Source organism: Osmerus mordax, chromosome 1 (genome assembly GCF_038355195.1).
Source record: "Osmerus mordax isolate fOsmMor3 chromosome 1, fOsmMor3.pri, whole genome shotgun sequence".
Classification (NCBI taxonomy): domain Eukaryota; kingdom Metazoa; phylum Chordata; class Actinopteri; order Osmeriformes; family Osmeridae; genus Osmerus; species Osmerus mordax.
The window spans coordinates 14,678,606-14,701,664 of record NC_090050.1 but is presented as its reverse complement, the minus strand read 5'-3'; the positions used below and the strand labels follow the sequence as shown (position 1 = coordinate 14,701,664).

The 23,059-nt window shown below is 47.7% G+C and overlaps 1 protein-coding gene across 4 annotated transcripts; it reads left to right on the top strand.

Annotated features, from left to right (window-relative positions):
• Positions 1-3,493: 3,493 nt before the first annotated feature.
• On the top strand, positions 3,494-22,931 carry frmd4ba (FERM domain containing 4Ba). Of its 4 annotated transcripts, none has more exons than XM_067232903.1 (23): positions 3,494-3,559; positions 3,653-3,747; positions 3,847-3,939; positions 4,260-4,344; positions 5,259-5,315; positions 5,636-5,658; positions 8,847-8,930; positions 9,706-9,771; positions 10,301-10,358; positions 10,855-10,941; positions 15,345-15,421; positions 16,020-16,158; positions 16,808-16,949; positions 17,052-17,185; positions 17,275-17,391; positions 17,538-17,766; positions 17,973-18,029; positions 18,129-18,276; positions 19,082-19,249; positions 19,423-20,183; positions 20,366-20,495; positions 21,531-21,669; positions 22,192-22,931. In XM_067232903.1, the coding sequence occupies exons 1-22, from the start codon at positions 3,494-3,496 to the stop codon at positions 21,634-21,636; spliced, it is 2,922 nt and encodes a 973-aa protein (XP_067089004.1). In that variant the 3' UTR covers positions 21,637-21,669; positions 22,192-22,931. The 4 variants fall into 4 exon arrangements, with proteins under 4 accessions (XP_067089004.1, XP_067088978.1, XP_067088987.1 ...); XM_067232877.1 differs by lacking the exon at positions 21,531-21,669 and adding an exon at positions 20,869-21,120; XM_067232886.1 differs by lacking the exon at positions 22,192-22,931 and adding an exon at positions 20,869-21,120.
• The last annotated feature ends 128 nt before the right edge of the window (positions 22,932-23,059 follow it).

Sequence of the window (23,059 nt, the reverse complement as noted above, 5' to 3'; positions counted from 1 at the left end):
AGCTCTGTGCTTGGTACTGTGCTACAGTGGAAAACTCATCACACTCATTCTATATTCCCTTTACACCGGATGTGCTGTGAAGTTTCCAAGGGAGTCAAAGGGAAACTAAAGTTCCAATTGTAGCTGTTAGTAACATTGCTCTGTCACCCCTGCTGGTCCAGATGAAGTGTGTTTTTTTGCAATGTTTCCTACTGGATACGATGGTCAGACACATCTGCTATCCTCAGGAAACTGCTACCTCGCAGACACTCATCCTGGGTCAATAACACCTCAGCTATATCACACTATGACATCCTCATACTGAAACCACAAAACCGAGAATCTGGGGATTCCTTCAACAAACCTACGGAAGGAGTAAGAAAGAGAGAGCGAGGGAGGGAGGGAGGGAGAGCAGAGCCCTTTGCACTGTGACTCAGAATGAAAATCAAGGGTGTGTTTACAAGTAGTGGAGAAAATGAGCTGTCTGTCAGACTGCATGAGAGTGTATGCGTGTGTGCAACTGTGTTTATGTGGTGGGCATACAAAGCCTCTGGTTCTTTGTGGGTCCACCCTTCTCTCCCTTCCTCTCCCTCCCTCGCTCTGTCCTGGACCAGGGCCCAGGGCGGGATGCTGGAGGCTGGCAGACCAGCCTGTGGCGTCTACTCCAGCCTCTCAGGAGCTCTGACATGACATCAGCAGCAGTCATAGCGAGTTTCTACAGGGTCGAGGCATTCTGAGATCACAACAGCAGTGTCACAGAGCTTGAGATTGTCCTCCTAGCTATATCCTGAGGATCCTTTGTGACTTTTAGAGGACTGTTACACACATTGTGATTGTAAGACTTTGTCAGTAGCCATAGGTTTAGCTGGGCATCAAGGACTTACGTGAGGGGGGAAACAGTCACAGTGCTCTCCATGACTCGAAGTTTCATGTGTGGCATGGAGGAGTTTCTGGCATCAGGCAGCCAGTACATGTGGAGCCTGGCAGAGCAGACCTTCAGGAGATGGTACTTCCAGGGGCTCACACCATATCGACGCTTTTTTGAGAATTGGCGCAGGCTGGGAGAGCGTTATCAGGTATGCCAGGAGCGATCAGTGGGGTTTTAATTTTGTGCTTATATTGACAACCTGTTGTAATGGTTAGGGGGTACGTTTTCGATGGAATTCTACTCTAGACTAAAGCTAACCTCTAGTATGTGTGTGCATGATTGTGTGTACGTGAAAACCTGTTCTTAATAAGGGTCTCCCAGCATCTGGAAGTCATTAGCAGACAGCATGCCCAGTCTTTTGATCTCACCCTTTGACTGAAGTGAATCACTTCAAAGTAATCTTTAAAACAATTTGTATTGTGAGGTGAGAAGGTACTTATAAAAGTCAAGTTGACAAAAGTCACATTTCTTCTCGGCTAGTTATTCTAAATCTAGCAGACTTCTGCAAAAACATCTAATTTGACTAATAAGGGCTGACAGATGACGGTTAACTCGTTCGTTTTGAATTTAGAGGCTGTCTGTTGAGCCGAGCATTAGGAGGGAGGTGACCAGGTTGAGGGGCGGGGAGGGCAATGCTGTGGGCTGGGTGCTGCTAAACCCTTGTAGGTCAGTGGCAGGGGGTCATGTGAAGAGGGCAGGGCCGGGGCCCATCACCCTAATGACAAGAGCTTCAGGGAGATGACCTCTCTGCTGTGGCCATTACAGAGCACATGACCTCCCTTTAAACATGCCTGACCTCCTCCTAACACTCTGACAGCTCCTCAACTTTAGTTTGGGCCCCTGCCTTCCAGCAGGTTTTCAAATGAGAGTCCTACACCCTGCCACCAATGAAGAGTAAATTACATTAATGTGTACAAGATACACCCATACACCCATACACAACATATTACCTTCTCGTAGTCGATGGGTATTTAAAATGTTTTATAGCTCTTTATTTATTGGTTGTGCTTGTTGAGCTCTTGAGCTGTGAAATATATTCAGCAGACAGGGAATAAGATATCCCATCAGATGTTTTTGCAAAGGTGGATTTATACTGCTGACAGCTGTGGGGAATCTAAGTGTTAAGCCATGCAGTTTTAAATCTTTTCTGTTTTGATGTTTTGATGTCATTAGTCTGTAACAATGCAGCATTGATATGTACCCTGGTAGAATCATGCACTGGGCGACCCCACAATCCTTTTAAGGGTTACTATAGTGACTAATCCTGTCTTAGACAATGGTGCTTGTGTAATTAACAGCTACAATAATTCTCTCCATTAAGACGGATTACACACAATCCTATGTTGATCTATGAATTCAGATCCATGGCCTAGCTGTTCTTTGTGTTCTTTGTCGGATTGAGACTGTGATTGTAATAGTGTGCAACAGTACGCCATCCATTGGTCAGATATCTAGGCCCTTGCTTGGTCTTTCATATCCAGTCCTATTGTACCAATAAAATACAGTAGGTCTTATGGCTCAAAGCAAACTACAATAGATGGGCTTTCCTAATCCACGTAAACTAAGGTTTAAAAAAAAATACATTCAAGTTTCCATGACAGTCCAAAAAAATAAATCAATAAACATTTTGTCCAGACTTAGACAGTGGGAGACAGTACATTCTCCCACATGAACAGGAATCTGAGGTTTTGTATTTTTTTGTATCAAAGCAAAAAGTAGCTTGTAAAACTGCTTAATGGCAGCTCTGTTGTGGCAAGGAGAACAATATATCCTCGCAGACTGCAGTTAACACCAGCCCAGAACCTCTCCTCCCACCCTGTGGTCACTGCATTGTCGTCAACATGACTGTCACTTTCCACCAGAGAAGCCAGGCCTGACCATTTGGAGGCCACATGTGTTTTACTTTGAGTCACAGAAGTGAAGGTTGTCTATCCCTCATTCCTGAGTGGTGGCCATCCTTGAGAGAAGACTCTGATACACAGGCTGTGCTGTGGATTGTGTACCTTTTTCTTAATCTTGTTTTCTTATCTGAGCTTCAACGAACACATTAATCCTATCATCAATGGATTTTCCAAGAAAAACTGGATATGAAAGGCAGATTGAGGCTCAAAATATCACCATCTCAAACAGTAATTTGAATGTGCTGAATGTGTACTATATAGTATGTGTCGTCAGTGTGTGGTTGCCATAAACAATTAAAACACTCACTCAGCAAGGACTAGTCATAGAAAAATGAAAATGTGCACCTGCAAAAAATGCTGACAGTGCCTAAATGAACACTAACATCCATTTGGACAATGGAACAGAAATCCAATTTATCTCTTTAACAACTCCACATGAGGAATTCTATTTCCTTACAGCAGAGCAAAGGTACTGATGATTCAATTGAGTTCCTGTTAATAAGAGAGGCATAGATGGAGGTCATGGTTGTGGAGCAGCCAAGTAGCCACGCTCTACACTCAAGGTGGAAAATACTAGATGAAGATAAGGTGCAGCTGTTGTTTGAGTGTAGATGGTAAAAGAAGGTGGGAAGTGATGGTTGTCTGGGTACTGCATGGTGGCCTCACACCTGTTCTGTTCTCACAGATGACAGAGGGCCGACTCTGCCAGGTGCACCTCCTGGACGACAGGAAGCTGGAGCTGCTGGTCCAGGTAAGGCTAATTAGCAGCAACAAAGCTGTGGCTACAGCCTTAAGTACCAGACTTGGCATCTAAAATTGCACGTATTTATCTGTTTATTCTCAGCCCAAGCTCTTGTCCCGGGATCTGTTGGATTTGGTGTCGTCACATTTTAACCTGAAGGAAAAGGAGTATTTTGGAATATCCTTTATTGATGACACGTATGTCATTTATCATTCTACAATGTCTGAGCTGTATTTTTAACCAGTTGGAACGGTGATGACATGGCATTTCTGACCCTCCCTCCAATCCCCTACTAGTGGTCAAAAGAACTGGCTCCAACTGGACCGAAGGGTCCTGGATCATGACTTTTCTAAGAAGACCGGTCCCTTACAGCTCAAGTTCCTAGTCAGGTTAGTAGGCTCTGCATCTTATCAAATGAAAAACAGAGTATGAGGTATGGCACTATGGAACTATGTATTGCACCTGTCCAAGGTATATTAAAGTTAACTGAGTAGAGCTTCTTAGTAGTAGCACTTACACTTACTATACACGTCTGTGCATGTATTCACATTGTGTGTCACGTGTGAGATGAATAAGGATTGTTCTAATCTTCAATTGCAATTTTTCAAGTTGCAACTACTGTCCAGCAGGTGTCACTGATGTAACAGTGTCAAACCCTTTCATATACATTTCAAACTTGTATTACCATTTTTGGTGTTGTGATTTACAGGTTTTACATTGAGAAGATCTCATTCTTGAAAGAGAATACAACAGTGGAGCTGTTCTTTCTTAATGCAAAATCATCTGTCTACAATGTAAGTGCATGAATGATCCCTCAGAATGAATATTATTATGCATTATGTAAAACACGCTCTGGGTGTTTAATTCAGTGTAAGATGTAAGATGTAAGACATAAACCAAATGCTGCAGGCTAGAATTTGAGGGTAAATGTATAGGCTAATCTTACACATGGAATTAAAATAATAGGTTGGGGAGTCATACATTTAGCTGAGAAAATGGCTGACAAATCAATCTTAATGTAGGTAACAGTTCTTTGCAGTTTAGCGCTTAAATAGACCTGTATGATGGACCATTCAAGGTCGAATAAGTAGAATAATCCAATATCTGTCTGTTCAACTGTCACACTTATGTTATTTGTTGCCCAATATAATGTGGTATCACTAATGTCTCGCTCATCAAACAAAACGTCCTTTAACCCATGCGCTTTCTGAAATTGGTTTTAAAACTTCATTTTGGGGGGGGGGGGGGGGGGGGGGGTTCCGGGCGTGACTGGAAGCACTGTGTTACAAAGTGCAACTTTCTTTAAGCGATGGCCAGAGCCGTTGATGGCGATTGGCCACGATGTGGTCAAAGGAAACGTTGAACCTGTTCGCAGAGTGTACCATTTCCTTGGAGGGTGTATCTCTTAAATCATTTTCATTTACCAGGCTTTTAATGACAATCGCTATCATTTAACGCTATCCTAATGTTAAAATATCATTTAAAGTACTGATTAATTATACTAAAACTACAGTTTTTGAATTGATTAATATTCAAAATACGTGCACCACAAATGAAGCGCAAATGGTTTAGTCGGTAACTGTGGAACGAGGTACGGAGTGCACGGGACGGTCGAGAGGGAAGAATCTTCTGAAGTCAAGTGCTTCAGTTGTTTCTAGAAACATTATCTTGTTTTTTCATTGAATAATTCCGTCTTTTTCCATCGTAGGAGACAGTCGAAGTGGAAAGTGAAAATGTTTTCAAGTTAGCCGCATACGCGTTGCAAGTAAGTGTTTCACAAATTGAATTGACGTGTAGAAAGAGGGTGAACTGGGCTATTTGATACTAATCCAAACGCAATGAAGACAAACCCTTGCGTACACAGTAATCACTTTATGGTTGATTAGAGGTTTTAACCGTTTATTTGTGCATATAGGCTACCCGCATTTGTTTCTCGGCTCCTAATTGCCTTTGTTTTATTTTACCTTAAGGCATGGGGAACAGGGGACAGTAAACAACATCAGATTATGCTTTCTACTATATTGCAAAGCTGTTACCATAATGACGTGTACATGCTAACATCTTATTTTATCCATTACTTTGTAGGAAGCAAAAGGAGACTACACAAGGTAATGACATATATCCATTATTCAAAATATGTATACTGACCTATAAATACATTAACGATGTCAACAAATAGCTTTAAATGTATAATTACTCAATCAGTGGACCCAACTCGCTGAGTTGCAACTCATGGGCATTTGCTCACTTATAGCCTAACTATTAATAATTGGAAAGTCGCTGTAGATTATTATATAGATGCCAAGGAAGTGGACTCTTGTTTGACCTGGTTGGTCGAATCCCACTGAGTAAACTGTAGACTCAAGAGGGCCTTGGTTGGTGGGTAGTTAATAGTCAACCTCATTGACTCAGATTTTGGTTTATGTTGAAGTTGATGATTCCTGGACATTGTACTTGCCCTTGTATGTTGCCTGTTTTCCTCTGAGAAAGAGCCAGTGTGTAAAGTCAGCCACTGCTCCTGCCAGGTGTAAACACAGGAAAGTCTATAGGCTCTTAGTGGTCAATTGTGTAAAGGACATTAAAGGACGTGAAGGTTTATTTCAAACTCCATTTATCCACAGCAACAAAAAAAACGAAATCAGACAACGATCAGACTTGGTTTACATTATTGATGTTTTTGCCTCTTGGTGGCTGTGCGAGACCCCACTTAGAGAGATGTTTTTGTTGAGGCCCTCACACGAAGAGACTTGACCTGGTGATAAGACTAGTTATTTTAGCGATCAGTAAGATGGGGGACGCCTGCTCTGGTCTAGGAATATGGACCTGTGTCTGTCAAAGTGGCTGAGCAGGTTATTGCAGAACCTGTGTGTGTGTCCTAGCTTTGTACCTCTAGAGGCCCCTGTGTATTATCTGAACACAAAGCTTTGTGGTCTGTAAGGGATTGTATGGAGTCAATGCACAGTGATATTTCATGCTGAAAATGCAGCTTGGGCCATCTTTGTACTCTCAAAAACACGCTTCAGCATATGTTTTTGTCTTTTTTGTCTTTTTTTCTTCACTTTACTAGCCTGACTGAGTTGATGATGATACACGGCTTGCCCTCTAATGCCCTGCTCTGTTCTCGCAGTATGTTTGTAGATGATTTTGGCCTTAAGTGTTATCCACGCAAGTTCCATCTTTCAGGTCATGTAGGCGTGGGGATGGGCTGCACTGTGTTCAGACTATGAAAGCACAATAAAAAGCAATCTGCCAGCAAGTCTGTAAAGCTGTGTGGATAGATGGGAGCTGGGCCAACTATGAACTGGTCTCTCTTTAATTGTCTCAGGCTGATGTGTCTTCCCTGGTGGTTTTCATTTCTACCTTTTGGAAGGAAAAGGTCTGCAAATCCCTTCATAAAACACTGTACTGCTCTAGACAGGCATGAGGAGTGGCCCTGGAGCGGAGAGATTAGATATGTAGGAGTTCGGGAGACCCCCTTCCAACCAACCAGCCAGCCTGTTTTAAGAGGGATGAGCCTTATAAGTGCAGTCCCACAGCCCAATGGCAGACAGCCTGGCGTCAGAGGGGTTAACCAATGTGATGTCATCACTGTGGTCTGAGCCAACCTCCTGCTGTACCTACCTTGTCTGTTTCCCAACCCGTGACATGATTCTCAGTACTGGTAGGCAGGATACATGCCCATTATCATGGTAAACTCAGGTCACCTGACAATAAAGGTTTGTGCTCCTTTACTACCCTACTTACGTAAAAAGGATGGATTTTTGAGCATGATTACTTAGCCTAAATAATATGGCCAGAGCATGCTACATCCTGAGATTTCTTTTCACGTTTACAACAGTAGGCAGACCACATGCCATATCCTTGCATTTCCTCAAGTTACCAAGTTTCTGCCTACTAAAATACAGCTGACGTGGGTGTTTGTCCTCCACTTTGACTGCGCTGGGCTTGACTGGGTGGAGGAGTTGCCCCCATGTTCCAGGAAGATAACAGACATCATAATGAATTCCAGATTGCTGACATGGCGATGTGGCTAAGTAGTAGATCACCCCAACATCGCCAGCCCCAGCATCCCATAAAATACACGCCAGCGAACTGCCATGGCAGCAAAACCCAGTCAACCCAGAAAAGGTTGTTGCTGCTGAGGAGCAATCATTCTAGTGGCACTGTCGTAGTTTTATTTTTTTTCGTTTTTGAACTTAGGTAGCAGGCCGTTTCAGTGACGCTCATGATTAAGTTGCTTTCCATTAGGCTAATCTTTAAAATCACAAAGTATAAACCAGCTGTTTGAAGTCAGGATCAGGTCATGTCTTTTTGTTTTCTTATGTTTTGAAATGGTGGCCATTCTTGCAGACCAATTATGCACAGAGAAAGCAAACCAGACCATCCTGGACGTCACAGTGGGATGGTACTGATATGAGTACAAGTTTGGAGTCTTGCCTTAGAAGCCAAGTCCTATTTTTTAAGAGCTCTGGGACGTGTACAGTACCTTTCAACACTGTGAGAGCTGCCAGTGCTGGTGAATGGCTTTTGTTCACTGCTTCAGTGGATTGGCTGCCAAGTCATAGCCCTCTTTGTCCACTAGTAATTGTAGACCAAGTGCCTCCCCCTCATGTTGTTGGAGTGAGTCATAGTTCACTATCGTAGACCTTGACAGTGACATACAGTTTGTCCACAGACACAGAGATAACATGCTATTGCTGTCCATCACTAATCTTGCATTTTACTTCACACTCAAGGGTGATTGGTACCTGTTTATTTTATAAACTATAATCTGTGGACAGATCATACACTTGCTCGTAGCAACCTGCACTGACATGAAAGAACTTCACGGATAGAACCATACCGCAGTCTTATTTTAAACAAGACCCTCTGTTGGCTTAAAAGGGCCCATATGTTCTACCATAGAGGAACTTTGGCAAGACATAAGTTAAGATCAAGCCCAGTTCTGGCAAGCATCAGTGCTTTTATAGATAAAAAGGTGAAAAATATCCTGACACTGCACCTTTCCTTGAGTTTGGTTTTTGAGTGATCACTGTGATATGCAGCCACGCTAGAAGATTAAGGCATTTTACTGCTCTGTTAAACCACAAAGAAAGGCTTCATACAGTAGAGTATTTTCTAAACAGCACCTTAACATTACTTTGTGCTCGATCTCAAATGAGGTCATTACAGGACACAGACGGTGTCCTGTAATGATCAGTCAACAGTGTCATTATGGATTCTCCAGGTGTATGAAAATCAAAATGCTGTTGTGAATGATCCACTGCTGTAACATGAAAACTCTCTTCTTCCACAGTGTTGAAACAACCAGATCTGACCTGAAGCAGCTCCCTGTTCTACCCACTAGAGTCCTGAGGGAGCACCCTTCTCTGGCTTACTGGTAAGATGCTAGCACATTAGCACATTAATCATTCAGGGACACTGAGTATTATTCCAGGTGAATTCCACAGACAGACCAATATAGACCCACAATACTGACGACACCCCCCCTCCCCCCACCCCCTCCTTCACATGCCACCAAAAGGCTTCAGTGGAACACCTGGATGCGCAAAGCAATTATTTCCCCAGATGAGCAGTTTAGAGCGAGGGAGATGCACGCCGAGTCCTGCCTGGCAGGATGTTCACCTGAGACGGGGGGGGCTCATTAACGAGCAGCTACGCTGTGTTAATCATGTCTGGCCAGCCGCTTGGCGTGTACAGGGAGGCGCTGACGGGGCAGATGCAGAAACTGCCGCTGTCTGTCCGAAGCCTTCGTGAGTCCGTCTGACTCCGCGCCACTGCTGTCTCCTCCTGAAGCCATCTGAGGCTGTAGTCCGTCTGACGAACAGCAGCTGGATTCACATCAGTGGCCAGATTGGAATTGGTGTGTGTGTGTGCGCGTGTCATGATCTGCAGATTCGGCGGTCCCGCTTGCCTTTTAGGGGGGATGATTGCAGCCAGAGCTAAATGTGTGTGTGTGTGTGTGTGTGTGTGTGTGTGTGTGTGTTTGAGAGGAGGAGCTGAGAGCCATTGGCAGGCCACGGGGCCAGACATCATTTTCTGCATGAACAGACAGAATGTGTGTCAAGCTGAGGACTGTCTGACCATCACTTTCGGTTGGGCATGTGTAACAGTCTGATGGATTATTCATCAACGACTTGGTTTGTGTGTTCCAGTGAAGAGCGAGTGGTGGAGCGTTACACCAAGCTGAAGGGCCTGAGCCGAGGACAGGCCATCGTGCGGTAAGTCATGGAATCCATTCTGTACTGTACCTACGATCACACGATCACTGAGCTGCCTTTCATCTCAGTGTTCATCTCTCTACCTACACCCTCCGATCTGTCGGTCTCTCTCTCTCTGTCTCTCTCTTTGTCTCTCTCTCTCTCTCTCTCTCTCGTGTTGTTGTTGTTGTCGAAGGAGGTTGCTGTCACCGTTCAAGAATGTGTCATTAATTAGTGGACAGCTCTTACTGTTGGCAGCCAGCCAGCATGTAACAGTGCTTCACTGTGTTAGCCCTGGGACAGCACGAGCCCAGGTCCTTTACACGCCTGGATGATTGGTGCCCTTGGCTCAATCAATCGGCTTACCCTCTCCCTGTCATGGCCCTGGAAAAGAATATATATATATTGATTGACCTGCCACTGTGAATGACAGTGGCTGCCGAATGACTGTGACTCAAACCCCATTCTGTCCTCTGTAGGGCAGCCACCCTCAGACAGTGATGAAGTGTAACTGCCTGAATTACTCTTAACGTGTTCACTCTCTTTGAAGGTATTTGGCCTTAGTCCAGTCCCTACCTACGTACGGAGTTCACTATTACTCAGTGAAGGTAAGAGCATTCTCCAGCAGACGACAGTTTCTAATGTGGACCTGCGCCGTCAAGCCACTGTGCCCTCCTTCTCCTTTTTCCAATGTGCTTACTGACGTAAACGCCTTCCTGAACCACGTGTGTCGTGAGGGCCGTCCAGCTGCTAAGTCCTGGGTCTGAATGTGTGCTTCTGTGGCCCTTGTTCTGTGTTGAGTTCAACTAAGTAAGCGGTCCCTCTGGAAATCTCCATGTGCTGCCTTGGCCACACTGGCTCACCTGCCTCGTTAACCCCGAGTGTCTGAGGAGATCAAACATGGGTGTTAAAATGACTCAGCCTGGCGGCCGATGTTTTAGGGCTGCTTAGGTCTATTTGATCTCTCCTTGCGTTGCTGCTGCTGCTGCTACCAGCCTAATGGGGTGATTGCCTCAGTAATGTGCTGTTCTTCTTTTCAAATGTTCCCACTAAAACGTCCTCTAATGAGTGGTGTGGCGCGGTGCGCCCTGTGCTTCTCAACAGGACAAGACAGGCATACCGTGGTGGCTGGGAGTCAGCTACAAAGGCATCGGCCAGTACGATTTACAGGACAAGCTCAAACCTCGGAAGGTAGGCTGGCCTCTCTTGTCCCCTCCATTGTGACTTTTGTTCTGCGTGCTCCAACTGGCCTCCCGCCCCCGGTCCTTGTGGTTAATGTTCTACCAAACTGTAAATAGCTGAAACAGAAAGTATGTGCTCTGGTCCAGGGTCAGGGGGGGCGGTGGGAGAAAGTGAAAAGGAAATGGAGACAAGTTCTGTTTCTGTTGGGATGGAATTAAGGTTACACTGATAAGAGGGTCACATTCCGCATGAACTAGAACAGTAAGCGGAACAGTAAACAGTGACATGTAAATCCCTCACATATAAAGCCCTGTGACTTTCCTGGGCTTTCTGTACCTGTCTGGTGTGTTCCTGTTAGATCTCTGTTGATGCTGCTGGGTGTGCTGTGGCAGCAGATGCCAAGGCATTAATAGCCATGTTCAGCTTATTAAACCCACCCTACTACAGCTCCTTCCCCCAGCCTCCCAGTGGAAGGTGTAATTATGGCGCACCATGGGGAGCAGCAGGGCTCTGGGGCAGGGGCTGGCAGAGAGCCAGGCCTGGGCCGGGGTGGGTGAGGGGCTCGGCTCACCCGGACCAGCGCTCGCCTGTAGCACCCCACCCCCAAGGGAAACGATGGGCTTTTTAATACGCTGCTTTTTTGAAAGTACACAATTCCTTGTCCCTGTTTCTTGAGGGGCCCATCATCTGGCTATATTGATAGTGATTCCTGTCATGGCTGGCAGCCTTTGTATTCAGCACAGCCCCCCCCCCCACTCAACCCTCTCCCAGCATGCAACGCTCATTATGCAAAGCTGCTTGTCATTGTGTGTCTGTGCGTGTGTGTGTGTGTGCGTCTTATAGCAAACAATTGATCAAGATCAAGCAATAAAACACAATCACCTTGGTAGGGGGCGTGAGAGGGGTGTTGTGGGGGGGCTGCAGATGGATCCCACCCTGTTCCTCTCACCATTCCTCTCACCCCAGGAAGAGTTTTAGGGAGCTGGGATAGTGAAGGGTTTATAAGTATGGTTTTCCCCCGGTGTGGTGGCAGGCTCTAAAAGAAGCTACTGTAGCTTAACCTCTCATTATACGTCCCTTTATGGGTGTCTGTTTCGTCACTTCCTAATGAATGGGCTGAGACCAGAACTGTCCCCCTGCTGAGTTGGAAGAAAAAAGGAGACTTGACTTGAAATGTATCAGGTTGTCCTTCGCACAGAGTTTCAGCTCTCAGTCTGGTGTCCGGTGATTTGGATATGAACAAGGAAACGCACATCAAGATCGACCGACATAACAGTCCACTCACGGACTGAGAGCGTGCTGGATTCGAGAGGCAACTTCCAAGACGGAACAGAAGCCGCCGTCGCGGAGAGGCTCTTTATTCACAGAGCCTTAAATCATTCATGAGGTCTTCTCTCTACCTCTCTTCACTTCTCCTTCTTCTGTTCCCACTCAGCGGGTTGCAACACTTTAGGATTGCGTTCTGGACACACAAGACAACAGCTACTTTTCAAGTAAAGTTTCTTATTTTAGTAAGGTAGACAGTTTAGTTCCCAGAATAACGTCATTAAATCCGCCACGTTGTTCCTAGACGCATGAAACTACTCCTTAATTATTTATAAGGAGGCTGCTACGATAAAAAGCACTCCTCAGTTCTATTGGTGTACTTGACGTTCCCCACAAATTCAGATAAAGCCATGCAAACATTTTCAACCCTGTATTTAAACTGGTTAAGGCACACTCCTAGTGCTTGCATGACTCAATCATACAGTAGTTATATGTCATACTCAGTGCAGTGCCCCCAGTGGAAATGTGCAGGTTTGCCTGCCTCTTGGCTGCGTGACATGGGAAGCAGGGTGGGGCAGATAGTATCCCGCACAGGCGTGCGAGTCAGGACCTTTGACACATATTTATGTTAGGCTGGGGGGTCTCCCAATCAGGATGTTCTGAGCCACAGGCATTTTTTCCTCCCCATAATGAGGAGTTTTAACAACTAACAGCTGAAATGAGATAGGAAGAGATAGGGAACTACTGCGGGTTTCATATCCATTCACTGCCTGTTGGTATATTTGTCTCAGCTAGGCTAAACCGTCGGTGTTGGAAAATTACAAGTCTTTTTTTGTTTGTTCTGTTTGTCTCGTGACTGTTGAAAGATACTTCTGTTCCTATGTGCAGTACACCTGTGTGGTCTTGTGGTGTGTCACACCCAATATGGAATTCACGTTATAGTTGGCCTGGCTAACACTTGGCTCTCATTAGCAGTTTCAAATCATTAGCATGGTTTCTAGTGTGTATGCGTGTGTTAGCACATGAGTGTTTTCTAGACGTTAAATGACCTAGTTAAGTATGTGTTACATGTTATCTGTTTTTTGGAATATAAATGCTGGTAAGACAGTGTGGCTCCAGGGTTTGTGGATTGGAGAGAGGTGTCCCATACAATGGGACGAGTCTGTGGGAAGTGGAGAGACTGCCGCTTCCCATTGTTCATTAATGACCATGCTCCCAGTTCACTGTGAGGCTGCCCCTTGGCATTGATCAGGACTGCAGTATCATCTGAAGCAGCAGAGGGGGAACCGCGTTAGACGCTCCACTGTCTGGAATTCCTGACACGTTTCAACGTATTTTGGATTTCATGCTGTGATATGGATGTGTTTAGTTTAACACACAAGAGATGTTGTTTTTGTTGTGATTGTCTTAAGTCGCGTCATGCCTGCTGTCGGTATCTGTTGCATGTGCAGAGCAGGCGGTGGAGGGGTAGTGAGAGATTCCTCCAGGTCAGGTAGGACCCTGGTCTGGGTGCTGAGATATTGCTGCCTTGTTTTCTCAAGGAGGTGAAGAGGGCGAGGTGACTGAGCCCCATCAATGATTATACCAAAGTTGTAGATTCCTTACATATTTGCCCTGGGCAGTGGTGGTGGCTGGAGTCAATTGCACTGTCCACACAACAGGGGCCTGCGTGGTATTTAGAGACAAGAATACCCAGAGTGTACCGCAAACACAAAGGGTTAGATTACAGAGTGATTATCTAAGGTCTCAAGAGGATGCCGGAGCCTAAGTGAAATCAAGGAAATGAATGACTTCACACGAGAGATGATGCATCAAATACCTTCGGGGAAACCCAACTGGTCTGTCTGGTTTGACCTAGAGGTTAGTGAGGTGTAGAGAGCGAGAGAGAGAGAGAGAGAGAGAGAGAGAGAGAGAGAGAGAGAGAGAGAGAGAGAGAGAGAGAGAGAGAGAGGAGTGCCAGAGGAGTGACTCTGAGAGATAGAATGTATGAGAAACTGAAGGAGAGCACGGCACAAGGTGGGCGAGGGCCGAGGGAGGTGTGCGCCGATGTCAGAGGGAGGGGGGGAGGGGGTGGCAGAGGGGCGGGGCCTGCTCAGCTGAAACTCTTGCAACACCTATTTGACTGCTTGAGAACAGACAAGAGCGTATTGTTCAAGGAAGCTCTAGCCCTGTGGGAAACTCCGTCAGAGGACTTGCTTCTACTCACCAGGGATTTCATAAGCGACTCAAAGTAAGCTCTGCATTTTGTACTTGACTCAACAAGGTGGCTGAGTTAATCTGTATTTTTTGTGGTTGAAGTTCTATGGTTGTCAGTTTTTGATAGGCCAGTTTTACCTGGTACCTTCAAAGTGACTTTGCTGTTAAGTATTTTAAAAAGTCGATAACTGGAATATGACAGGATGGGTAAGTTGAGTTTTTATAAAACTATTAGTGTCAGTGTTTAGATCAGTAAGTAGACTTTAGAATCTCTAATGTGAGATGATCTTGATTTCTGTCTCAAGGGACTGTTCTCTGGTCTATGATGTGTGATTACTGTCTAAAACTCTGGAGGCCAGGGTAATATATGACATGATTCAGAGCACTGCTTTGCTGGGTTTATTAAAGTCCCCCCTACATAAATCTCCTATCGTGGATTTTCTGTTTATTGCATGATTGGAGCCAGGGAAGAGCCATTCACTATGAAAAGGACTGAAAATAAAATGAATCTGTAGAAACCTGCATTGTACTGGAGCAGATGTTTTCTCCTGGCTTAAGACAGGCTCTCCCTCTAGGGAAGAGTGAGATGAGGGGCTGGCTAGGCTCAGGCCAAGGTGCTGGGTAAGACTGGCCTCACACCTGACTATCTGCTCACAGCAGCCTTGACTGTTGTTGTGCTGGTGCTGCTAATACTGTAGGTTCTCTGGAACAGTGTCTGCTTTATCTAGAACAGGGCATTTTGGTTTCCCCTTCCTCGTAGCAGTGTCGTTCAGTCAGATGAGGCGTCATGCATTGGCTGCGCCAAAAGCCGCTTTGAATAAAGGGAAGGGATGTAGCTGTTTGTTTGTATGCAGCTCTGTGTATCAAAGCACACGTCTCCAGGCTGGCTCTCAAACAATGTGTCCTTCTTATGCACTAAATGATGGGTGCTGTTCCCCCCTTCCCTGCAGTTGTTCCAGTGGAAGCAGCTAGAGAATTTGTATTTCCGTGAGAAGAAATTTGCAGTGGAGGTGAACGACCCACACAGGTAAGAGCAAACAAGAGGGTGGATGCTTCTATAGAATGTAGATTATCATCTTATCATCTTATCATTCTCACAGTGACTGTTTAACTCAAGACCCTTCTTGCATTTGAGGTTCCTAATCCCTTAACTAGTTTAAAGGTGTCTGCAGACTCGAAACACATTTTAAGAGCACCGTGTTAATGGCTCTGACCTGACTCTCAATTGAGACCTTTCCTGTTGTAAAAGATTGCTGCAGTATTCACAGGTCACTTCATTACTACTTGTCACTCAGCACATAGGTTTTAGTAGCGTCGCCCCTCACTTACAGTCTGTGACACCAACCCTGTTTCATTGTATTATGAAATCAAACTTGATTTGAACCAGTTCTTGAGTTTCAAGAAAATTCAACTATGAGAGTTTTTTCTGATCCCTATTTTTGGTATTACTGTTTTGATTTCATCACTATGCCTGAAAGTAAGCCACACTTGTATTAACTAGGTATTTCCTTGGGTTGTTTTCAGCTGGGATTACATTTATTGAATTAGTCTGACCCACGCAAAGTGGCATCAGTAATTAAAGTGTGTGTGTGTCAATCTGTGTGTGTGTCTCTGTTAATCCCCAGAAGGCCAGTGAGCAGACGGACGTTGGGGCAGACAGGACTGGTCATCCACTCGTGGTATGCCAGCCACTCTCTGATTAAAACCATCTGGGTGATGGCTATCAGTCAGCACCAGTTCTATTTGGACAGGAAGCAGAGCAAAGTGAGTGTGTCAGCAGCACCCATCTCTCCTCCCCAGGCCTGATCCCCTGATCTCCAGCATCTGGCTCCCGTTCAGCCTCCTCACGGCTCATTACGCCCATCTCTTACCCTCCTGGCCAATCCTGCCCTAACATGCAGTGACCTCCCTTGACCAGATCTGCATGGCCATACCCTTCTATTCATCAGAAAGTCATTAGAAACACCCATGCCCTCCATGAACCCCTATAGTTTTATTTCACGTTTTGTAGAGTAGCCGCAAGGCTCTCTATTGAACGATGTTTAGAGTCCGTGCGCAGTGAATCAGCGTGCTGCACCTTGAGGACATGTTTGTTTTGATGTGTGTACACTAGTCGTGCGTCACGGCCGTCACGCAGCGTGAGCAGTGTGTGATGCGGGTGTCGGGGAACGGGTGACGTGGGGCTGCAGTCAGATGAGGTTTTTATCCTCGCTGGCTGTCTCAGAAGCAGATGGTGTGTCAGCGTTCATCCAGGAATAGAGCCGGGCCTGATGGATGAGAGGGCCCCGGAGCTCGGAGCCCCGGAGCATGCAAATGAGCCTGCTATCACGGCGCACCATCATTAAGATGAAACAGTGACAAGCGCTTCTGTTTTTTAATCTTTTTTCTTCTCTCTTTCCTTCTCCCTCCCTAGTCCAAGATTACCACAGCCAAAAGTTTAGGAGACATCGCCATGGATTTGACAGATATAAGTGCTCCCCGGATCAGTAAGCTGTCCAGTATGGAGAGCAAAGACAGGCTCATCATGGCCAGCAGTGGGAGCCTCATCTCAGCAGGTAAACCCAGGGGGACTTCCTTCTACTAAAGACGCTATTGGAAGTGGTTGGTGGTTCATGGGTGTTCACGTGGAGCTAACGTGACCTGTGTGCCCGTGGCAGGTTCGGTAGACTCTGAAGTCAGCGAGGAGCAGAAGAAAGAGAAGATCGCTGACCTGAAGAAGAAGGAGAAGGACATGCAGGACGCCCTGACTCAGAAACTGGAGGAGCTGAAAAAGATCTGCATGAGAGAAGCTGTGAGTATCCCCACTCCCAGAGCCCCCATTGTTTCACGCATGCGAGATTCAGTGGTCTCATTTGCGCTCGACCATTTGTGGTGTTTTAGGAGCTGACCGGCAGACTACCTAAGGAGTACCCCTTGGCTACAGGTGAGAAGCCCCCAGCCGTGAGGCGACGTATGGGAACAACCTTCAAGCTGGACGACCTTCACCCCAACGAAAAGGTTAGTTGGACTGCAAGAGTAAACAAATAGCTTCAGCCCCTTTCTTTCAAAGTAATCCAAGACATTATTGACGTGTGACACAGAGTACACGTGTCTTGAGAACGGATGTTGGCAGGATCCCGTGGTGAACGTATGTTTGTGTCCAGGACCCCCATCTGAGGAACCTGGAGAGCAGGTTTGCTCTGCAGCAGAAAATCGTGGAGGCCGCCATGAAGCTGGCCAACGAGGCAGAGCTCGCCAAAACAGTCAAGAAGAAGAGGAAGAACAACTGCCTGGATGCAATGAGGAAGCTGCAGGACATCGAAGACGAGATAAACGCCTACAGAGTCCAGACTGGCAGGAAGCCCACTCAGAGAGCATCACTGATCATACCAGGTACTAGACAGCACACACCCCCCCAATCTCAAACCGTTCTGGACAAATGATTCCAGCCGCACTTTGTCTGTTCTGTTTTGAACCCAAAAATGTCCTGGATTGGTATCAGCTAGAGATAGGTTTAATGGTCTTGGAGTGACTTTAATGAAAAGCACCAGACGTCTCTGCCACGTCTCTGAAGGCTTGTTTCTCCTCTCTGTTCGCAGACGATGTGAACCCTGCAGAGCTCAGCTCGCTGTCTGACAGCCTCAACCCAGAAGAGGGTGAGTTGTGACACTCTGAAGTGCAGATGTGTAACTGGAAGCTAACACTTCCCCAGTCACTGACAGTGCCCTCCTTCCCCCCCCCCCCTCGTGTCCCAGACGACGACCAGGGGCCTCAGAGGCAGCGCTCGCGCTCAGTGCAGTACTCCCCTCGCGCCCACCACGCTGACACCCTGGGCCTCTACTACCAAGCAGACAGACGGGGATCCGCCAACGACCAGCATCCAGACCTCAGCCCCAGTAGCAGGTAGGCACCGCCCCAGCTCTCTGAGCCCCACCTCCCTGAGCCCCAGCTCCCTGGGCCCCAGCTCCCTGAGCCCCAGCTCCCTGAGCCCCAGCTCCCTGAGCCCCAGCTCCCTGGGCCCAACTCCCTGGGCCCCAGCTCCCTGAGCCCCAGCTCCCTGAGCCCCAGCTCCCTGGGCCCCAAGTCCCTGGGCCCCAGCTCCCTGAGCCCCAGCTCCCTGAGCCCCAGCTCCCTCAGCCCCAGCTCCCTGAGCCCCAGCTCCCTGGGCCTCTGTCTTGTTTGTCTTGTGGCTGTGGGAGCAGCCAGTACAGACCTGCACGTAGAGAACCAGGCCTACATTCCTGCCTACTGCTCCTCCACAATCTCACCCTTATCAACCCAGACGCACTTCGACTTTTAAAAATAGACAGGCGTGAGCATGTTCCTGCCTGCTAAGGAGTTTGAATAACACGAAGAAGAAAAACAGTCTAGAACTGTAGAGCTGGTTTGGAAGCAAGAAACTTGAAATGCAGTCACTGCTTGAAATGTTTACCAAATAATATGGACAATTTGCTGCTGTGAGAGAACAAGGATTCAGTGAATCGTGATCATTTGAAATAGGTTGCTAATGTTGTTTGTTGTTCCATGAGGAGGTAGATCAATGAACTATGAAATGGCAGTCACCCAGGTGTAAGTTATGACTGCCATCATAGCGTGAAATCAAATCTTTTCATTGGTTCATTTCCTCGTTGTGAGAGAGAAAAAGCTCTGCAGTAAGAGCTCCACGAGGAAGTGAAAGGATTGTGAAAGCTTCTGATCTGGGTTCCAGATTACACTATGACCAAGTCCAGGAATCGTTCCACTTGAATCACCAAGACGCCCCGTTGAGCCAGCGCGGCCATTACAGGCCTGCCTCCAGACAGCCGCACCATGACACCCGCAGCATGCCCCCCACCCCGCTCCTCACCCGCAACGCCCACAGCAGCATCCAGCTCAGGTAGGACCTCCCTCCTAACCCCACCATGTACAAGCACGCGCGCAAACAACCTCACATGCACACCCGTGCTATGTTGAACATCAACTTAACAAACCCAAGCCCAGAGAACTAATGAGTCAAACAAACCCCCCCGGTAGTTGGAATGGGATATTGACGGTATTGATGCTCCCTAGGTCGGACGACGGCCCGCAGCACTTCCGCCAGCGCAGCGGCAGCCTGGAGTCCCAGTCCCAGTTCCTGCCGGAGGTGGAGGCCCCGGCCCCGGCCTTCACCATCGCCCCGGCGCGCCGCAGCACCAGCACAGAGGTCCTCGACGACGGCTCCTCCTACACCAGCCAGTCCAGCGTCGAGTACGCCATCCCCGGCAACCACAGCCGGCACCCGAGGGACCGCCGGCGCCACAGGAAGGGCAACATGTACGGCAACACGGGCAGCATGCCCAACCTCGCACAGACGGACGCCCGCGGGTACGCGTATCAGCCCCGGGCGAGGCCTACCACCACGGCCTACTATGTGACCGGCTACCCCACCTACCCAGACCAGGAGCCGTACTCCCACAGAGCCTACATGTACGAGGACGAACAGGAGGGCCACTACAACGTCAACCCCTCCTACCACCAGGCCCCCGCCTACCACGCCCAGGACGTGTACAGTCGCTACGGCAGCGACGAGATGGACAGTATGACGCAGCACCCCTACGCCACCCTGCGTCCGGCGCCCAGGGCCCACGTGGCGCCCCGGAACGAGTACGCCCCCAAGAACATCCAGAAGGCCCTGGTGGCGGAGCACCTGAGAGGCTGGTACCAGCGCAACACGGGCCACAAGCAGGCAGGCTACGACTACGACTACGACGGGGGCTCCCAGCACAGCCTGGGCTACCAGACCATGCCAGCCCCCTACAGCCACAGCAGCAGGACCACCTCCTTCTCCTCAGGTAGACACCGCGGGGCAGGGGGGGGGGGACTATCCCATAGGCAACCTGTTTGATGTTTATTTGTACGGCCATGAGTGTAAGGGGTGCACACAAACGGGGGCGGGGCCTGCTGCCGTTCATGACAGCTCCACATCGCACACACCTGTTTCTCGTTTCTGAACGCTCTGTCTGTCCTGTTCCAGTGTCGTCGGCCTCCACGGCAGGGCCCTGGCGAGGACACCCAGGTGGGGGCATGTCGGAGTACGACGTGCCCGTGCAGCAGCCCTGCTCCTACAGCACCGCTCACTACAACCTCACACCCGCCCACAGCAGGTGAGAACGCGAACCCTGGCCCTAATTCAGCTCCTTATCTAATTAGCCGCTCCCTAATCCCACCGAACCGGAGAGCCAAGCACCGCTCGTTAATTAGGTAGCCTGGACGCCTGCGGAATATCAGCTGCTCTCTGGTGTCACTAGTCCTACACGTGAACATGACCTTGTGGCCTATATTACAGTCGTTTCTAGGCGCTGAGCGGTTGTTGGGTCAGAGCTCACTGTGACGTGCACAAGCATGGCTGTTGGGGGGGGGGGGGGGGGGGTTTGGGATGAGAAGGGGGGGGATGTGTGCAGCCGAGCGTCGGGGCTGCCGCCGGGCTCAGGGTTTGTGCTCCTCCTGCTTAACTGTCCACCGGCCGCTCTCTTATAGATACGGCCCCCCCGTGCTCTCTAAGGGCCCGTGGTGCAGCCCCGATGGCCAGAGGCAGCGGGCCTTTCTCCCTGCTAGTTCTTCCTCCTCCGCTTCCTCCTCCACCTCCTCCCTGCTCTCCTCCTCCTTCCCCTCCTCCTCCTCCTCCCCTGGCTGGCGGGCGGGCCGGCTGGCCTGCAGTCCCCAGCAGCCCCACGGCTCCAGAGCCTCGAGGCTCAGTAAAGTCTCCTTTGCTAAGTGTAGCCCACCATAGTAAGTAACCAGTGTGAGGCCTGTGGGATGTCCTCAGTCTGCCGTCCTGAGCGTGATGTCATGGCTTGCTTTTGTGTATGTTTTTGTTTTTGTTTGAAGTGAGCTCAAACGTCTCTCTGCCTGTGCTCTGTGGGCTACTCGTGACAATGAACTTCAGTGCTGCTTGTTTGATCTGTCTCTCTGTGTGTCGAGGTAAATGCATGACTTTGCCACTGTTGCTCATGTTTGCCATCTGTTTTCAGCTGCCATAAAACCACTCAGAATTGTCATCCAGCGGTCACATTTGTCTTGCGGTGTTCCTTCACCAATTAGACTGTTCCCTCTTACCTCTCCACACCTCCCCCTTCCCCCCTTAGTCCCACCTCTTATGTGATGTCACTCATGCTTGACCCCTGACCTCTCGTGTGCAGATGTCCCCCAGAGTATGAGTGGAGGAGCTGGGATAGGTCGGGGGGCGCTGCTGGGTCACTAGAGATGCATGGTGCTGTTGCCTATGCACATGAACAGGAAAATTAACTCCCTAATCAGAGGCACAGTACAAAAGAAAGGGTGAGAGAAAAACCAAAGCCTACCCTTACTTAGATTCTCTGGTGTCGGTAATGCATGGGATCGGAGGGGGGGGGGGGCACCTGACACTGGGGTTTTGACTTAATTTTCTCTCTGGTGCTCATTGGTGGTGGGACTGCATACAGTCAGGTGGGGGAATATGTGGAAGGTGGAAAATGTGACCTCTGAGTATTTGGTATATGATTGCTGTGTGTACAAAGCTTGTATGTGCATCTGACCTGTGTGAGGTGTGTGTTTTAATCCTGGGACTAACACTAGCCAAATTAGTCTAATATGATTTAATTACATAGGCCTAGATACATTTTTGGGGGGAGTTTAGGTAAAATTGCGTAAATGTAATAGCTCATAATACAGGTCATAGATTCCCTTGTGTAGTAAGTGAAAGCCCAGGTTTAAAATGATTCCAGTGCTCCACTCTCAATGAGTGTTCGATTAAAACATTTCTAGAGACTTCCTGCTGAATGTGCTGCCTAACGTGTGTGTGTGTGCCTGTGTGTGTTGCAGATCCTATGTAGATGTCAATCAAATGGACCCCCACATCAACAGTTCATTGAACAGTACCTTGGACCCAGAAGACCCAATGATTTACTGGCATGAGAATTCCAAACCCGGAACAATAGTCTAGCGGACATGTCATGCACTTCCACATTGTGAAGGTGTCATGTGCCTTAGACTGCACTTACCCGTTTTTCTGTAAGAAGGAATTCAAAGAATCAACAAACTACTACAATGGAACACAACCAGTCTCTGAATGAGTTCCTTGCCAAACAAATTGCCAAAGCGAACTAGAAATATCCGCACAGTGTACTGTTTGTCCTCTGAAAACAAACCTGGGCATCTGATTGCCATATTTTGGGTTAGTGTGGTAATGGCACTAGTGTTGCACACTGAGCTTACTCCTGAAGTAGGCTGCTATGGTATGGAGTCTGTGGTGATGGAAGCTCCCATAACCATCCCTCTCACCTTGGAACTAAGACAAGACCTCAGTATGGCATTACAACACTACTATGGGAGACAGCAAACATTTGGACGATTCCAGTCTGAAAACTGGGGACTATGAAAATGACTCTTTCAGTATGACAAATGATAACCTACCCACAGAATCATCACTGTGACTATGAAGAATGTGTTAATATTGACACAATTAAATATTGAAATGAAGGACTTAACTCGTTTAACTTGTGAGGATGGCCACCTTAACACCCTCAAGTCATTTGCACCAGCTATTTACCAAGTCTGGAACCCTATTATTAATTAGAATACTGGATCTTCATTACCAAATCCCTCATAGTGTAACTATTTAATTATAGCCAAAAACACATTGTCTTTTCCACTCAATTTATCGAAACTCTTTGATATAATTGATGGTTGT

What these genes read in the sequence shown, in the direction of transcription:
- frmd4ba (XM_067232877.1), top strand. Translation starts at nt 3,494, where the DNA reads ATGACAGAGGGCCGACTCTGCCAGGTGCACCTCCTGGACGACAGGAAG. An exon ending in ATATCCTTTATTGATGACAC is followed by an intron (nt 3,748 to 3,846) that starts GTATGTCATTTA and finishes ATCCCCTACTAG; the next exon opens with TGGTCAAAAGAACTGGCTCC. An exon ending in AGCATCACTGATCATACCAG is followed by an intron (nt 17,767 to 17,972) that starts GTACTAGACAGC and finishes CTCTGTTCGCAG; the next exon opens with ACGATGTGAACCCTGCAGAG.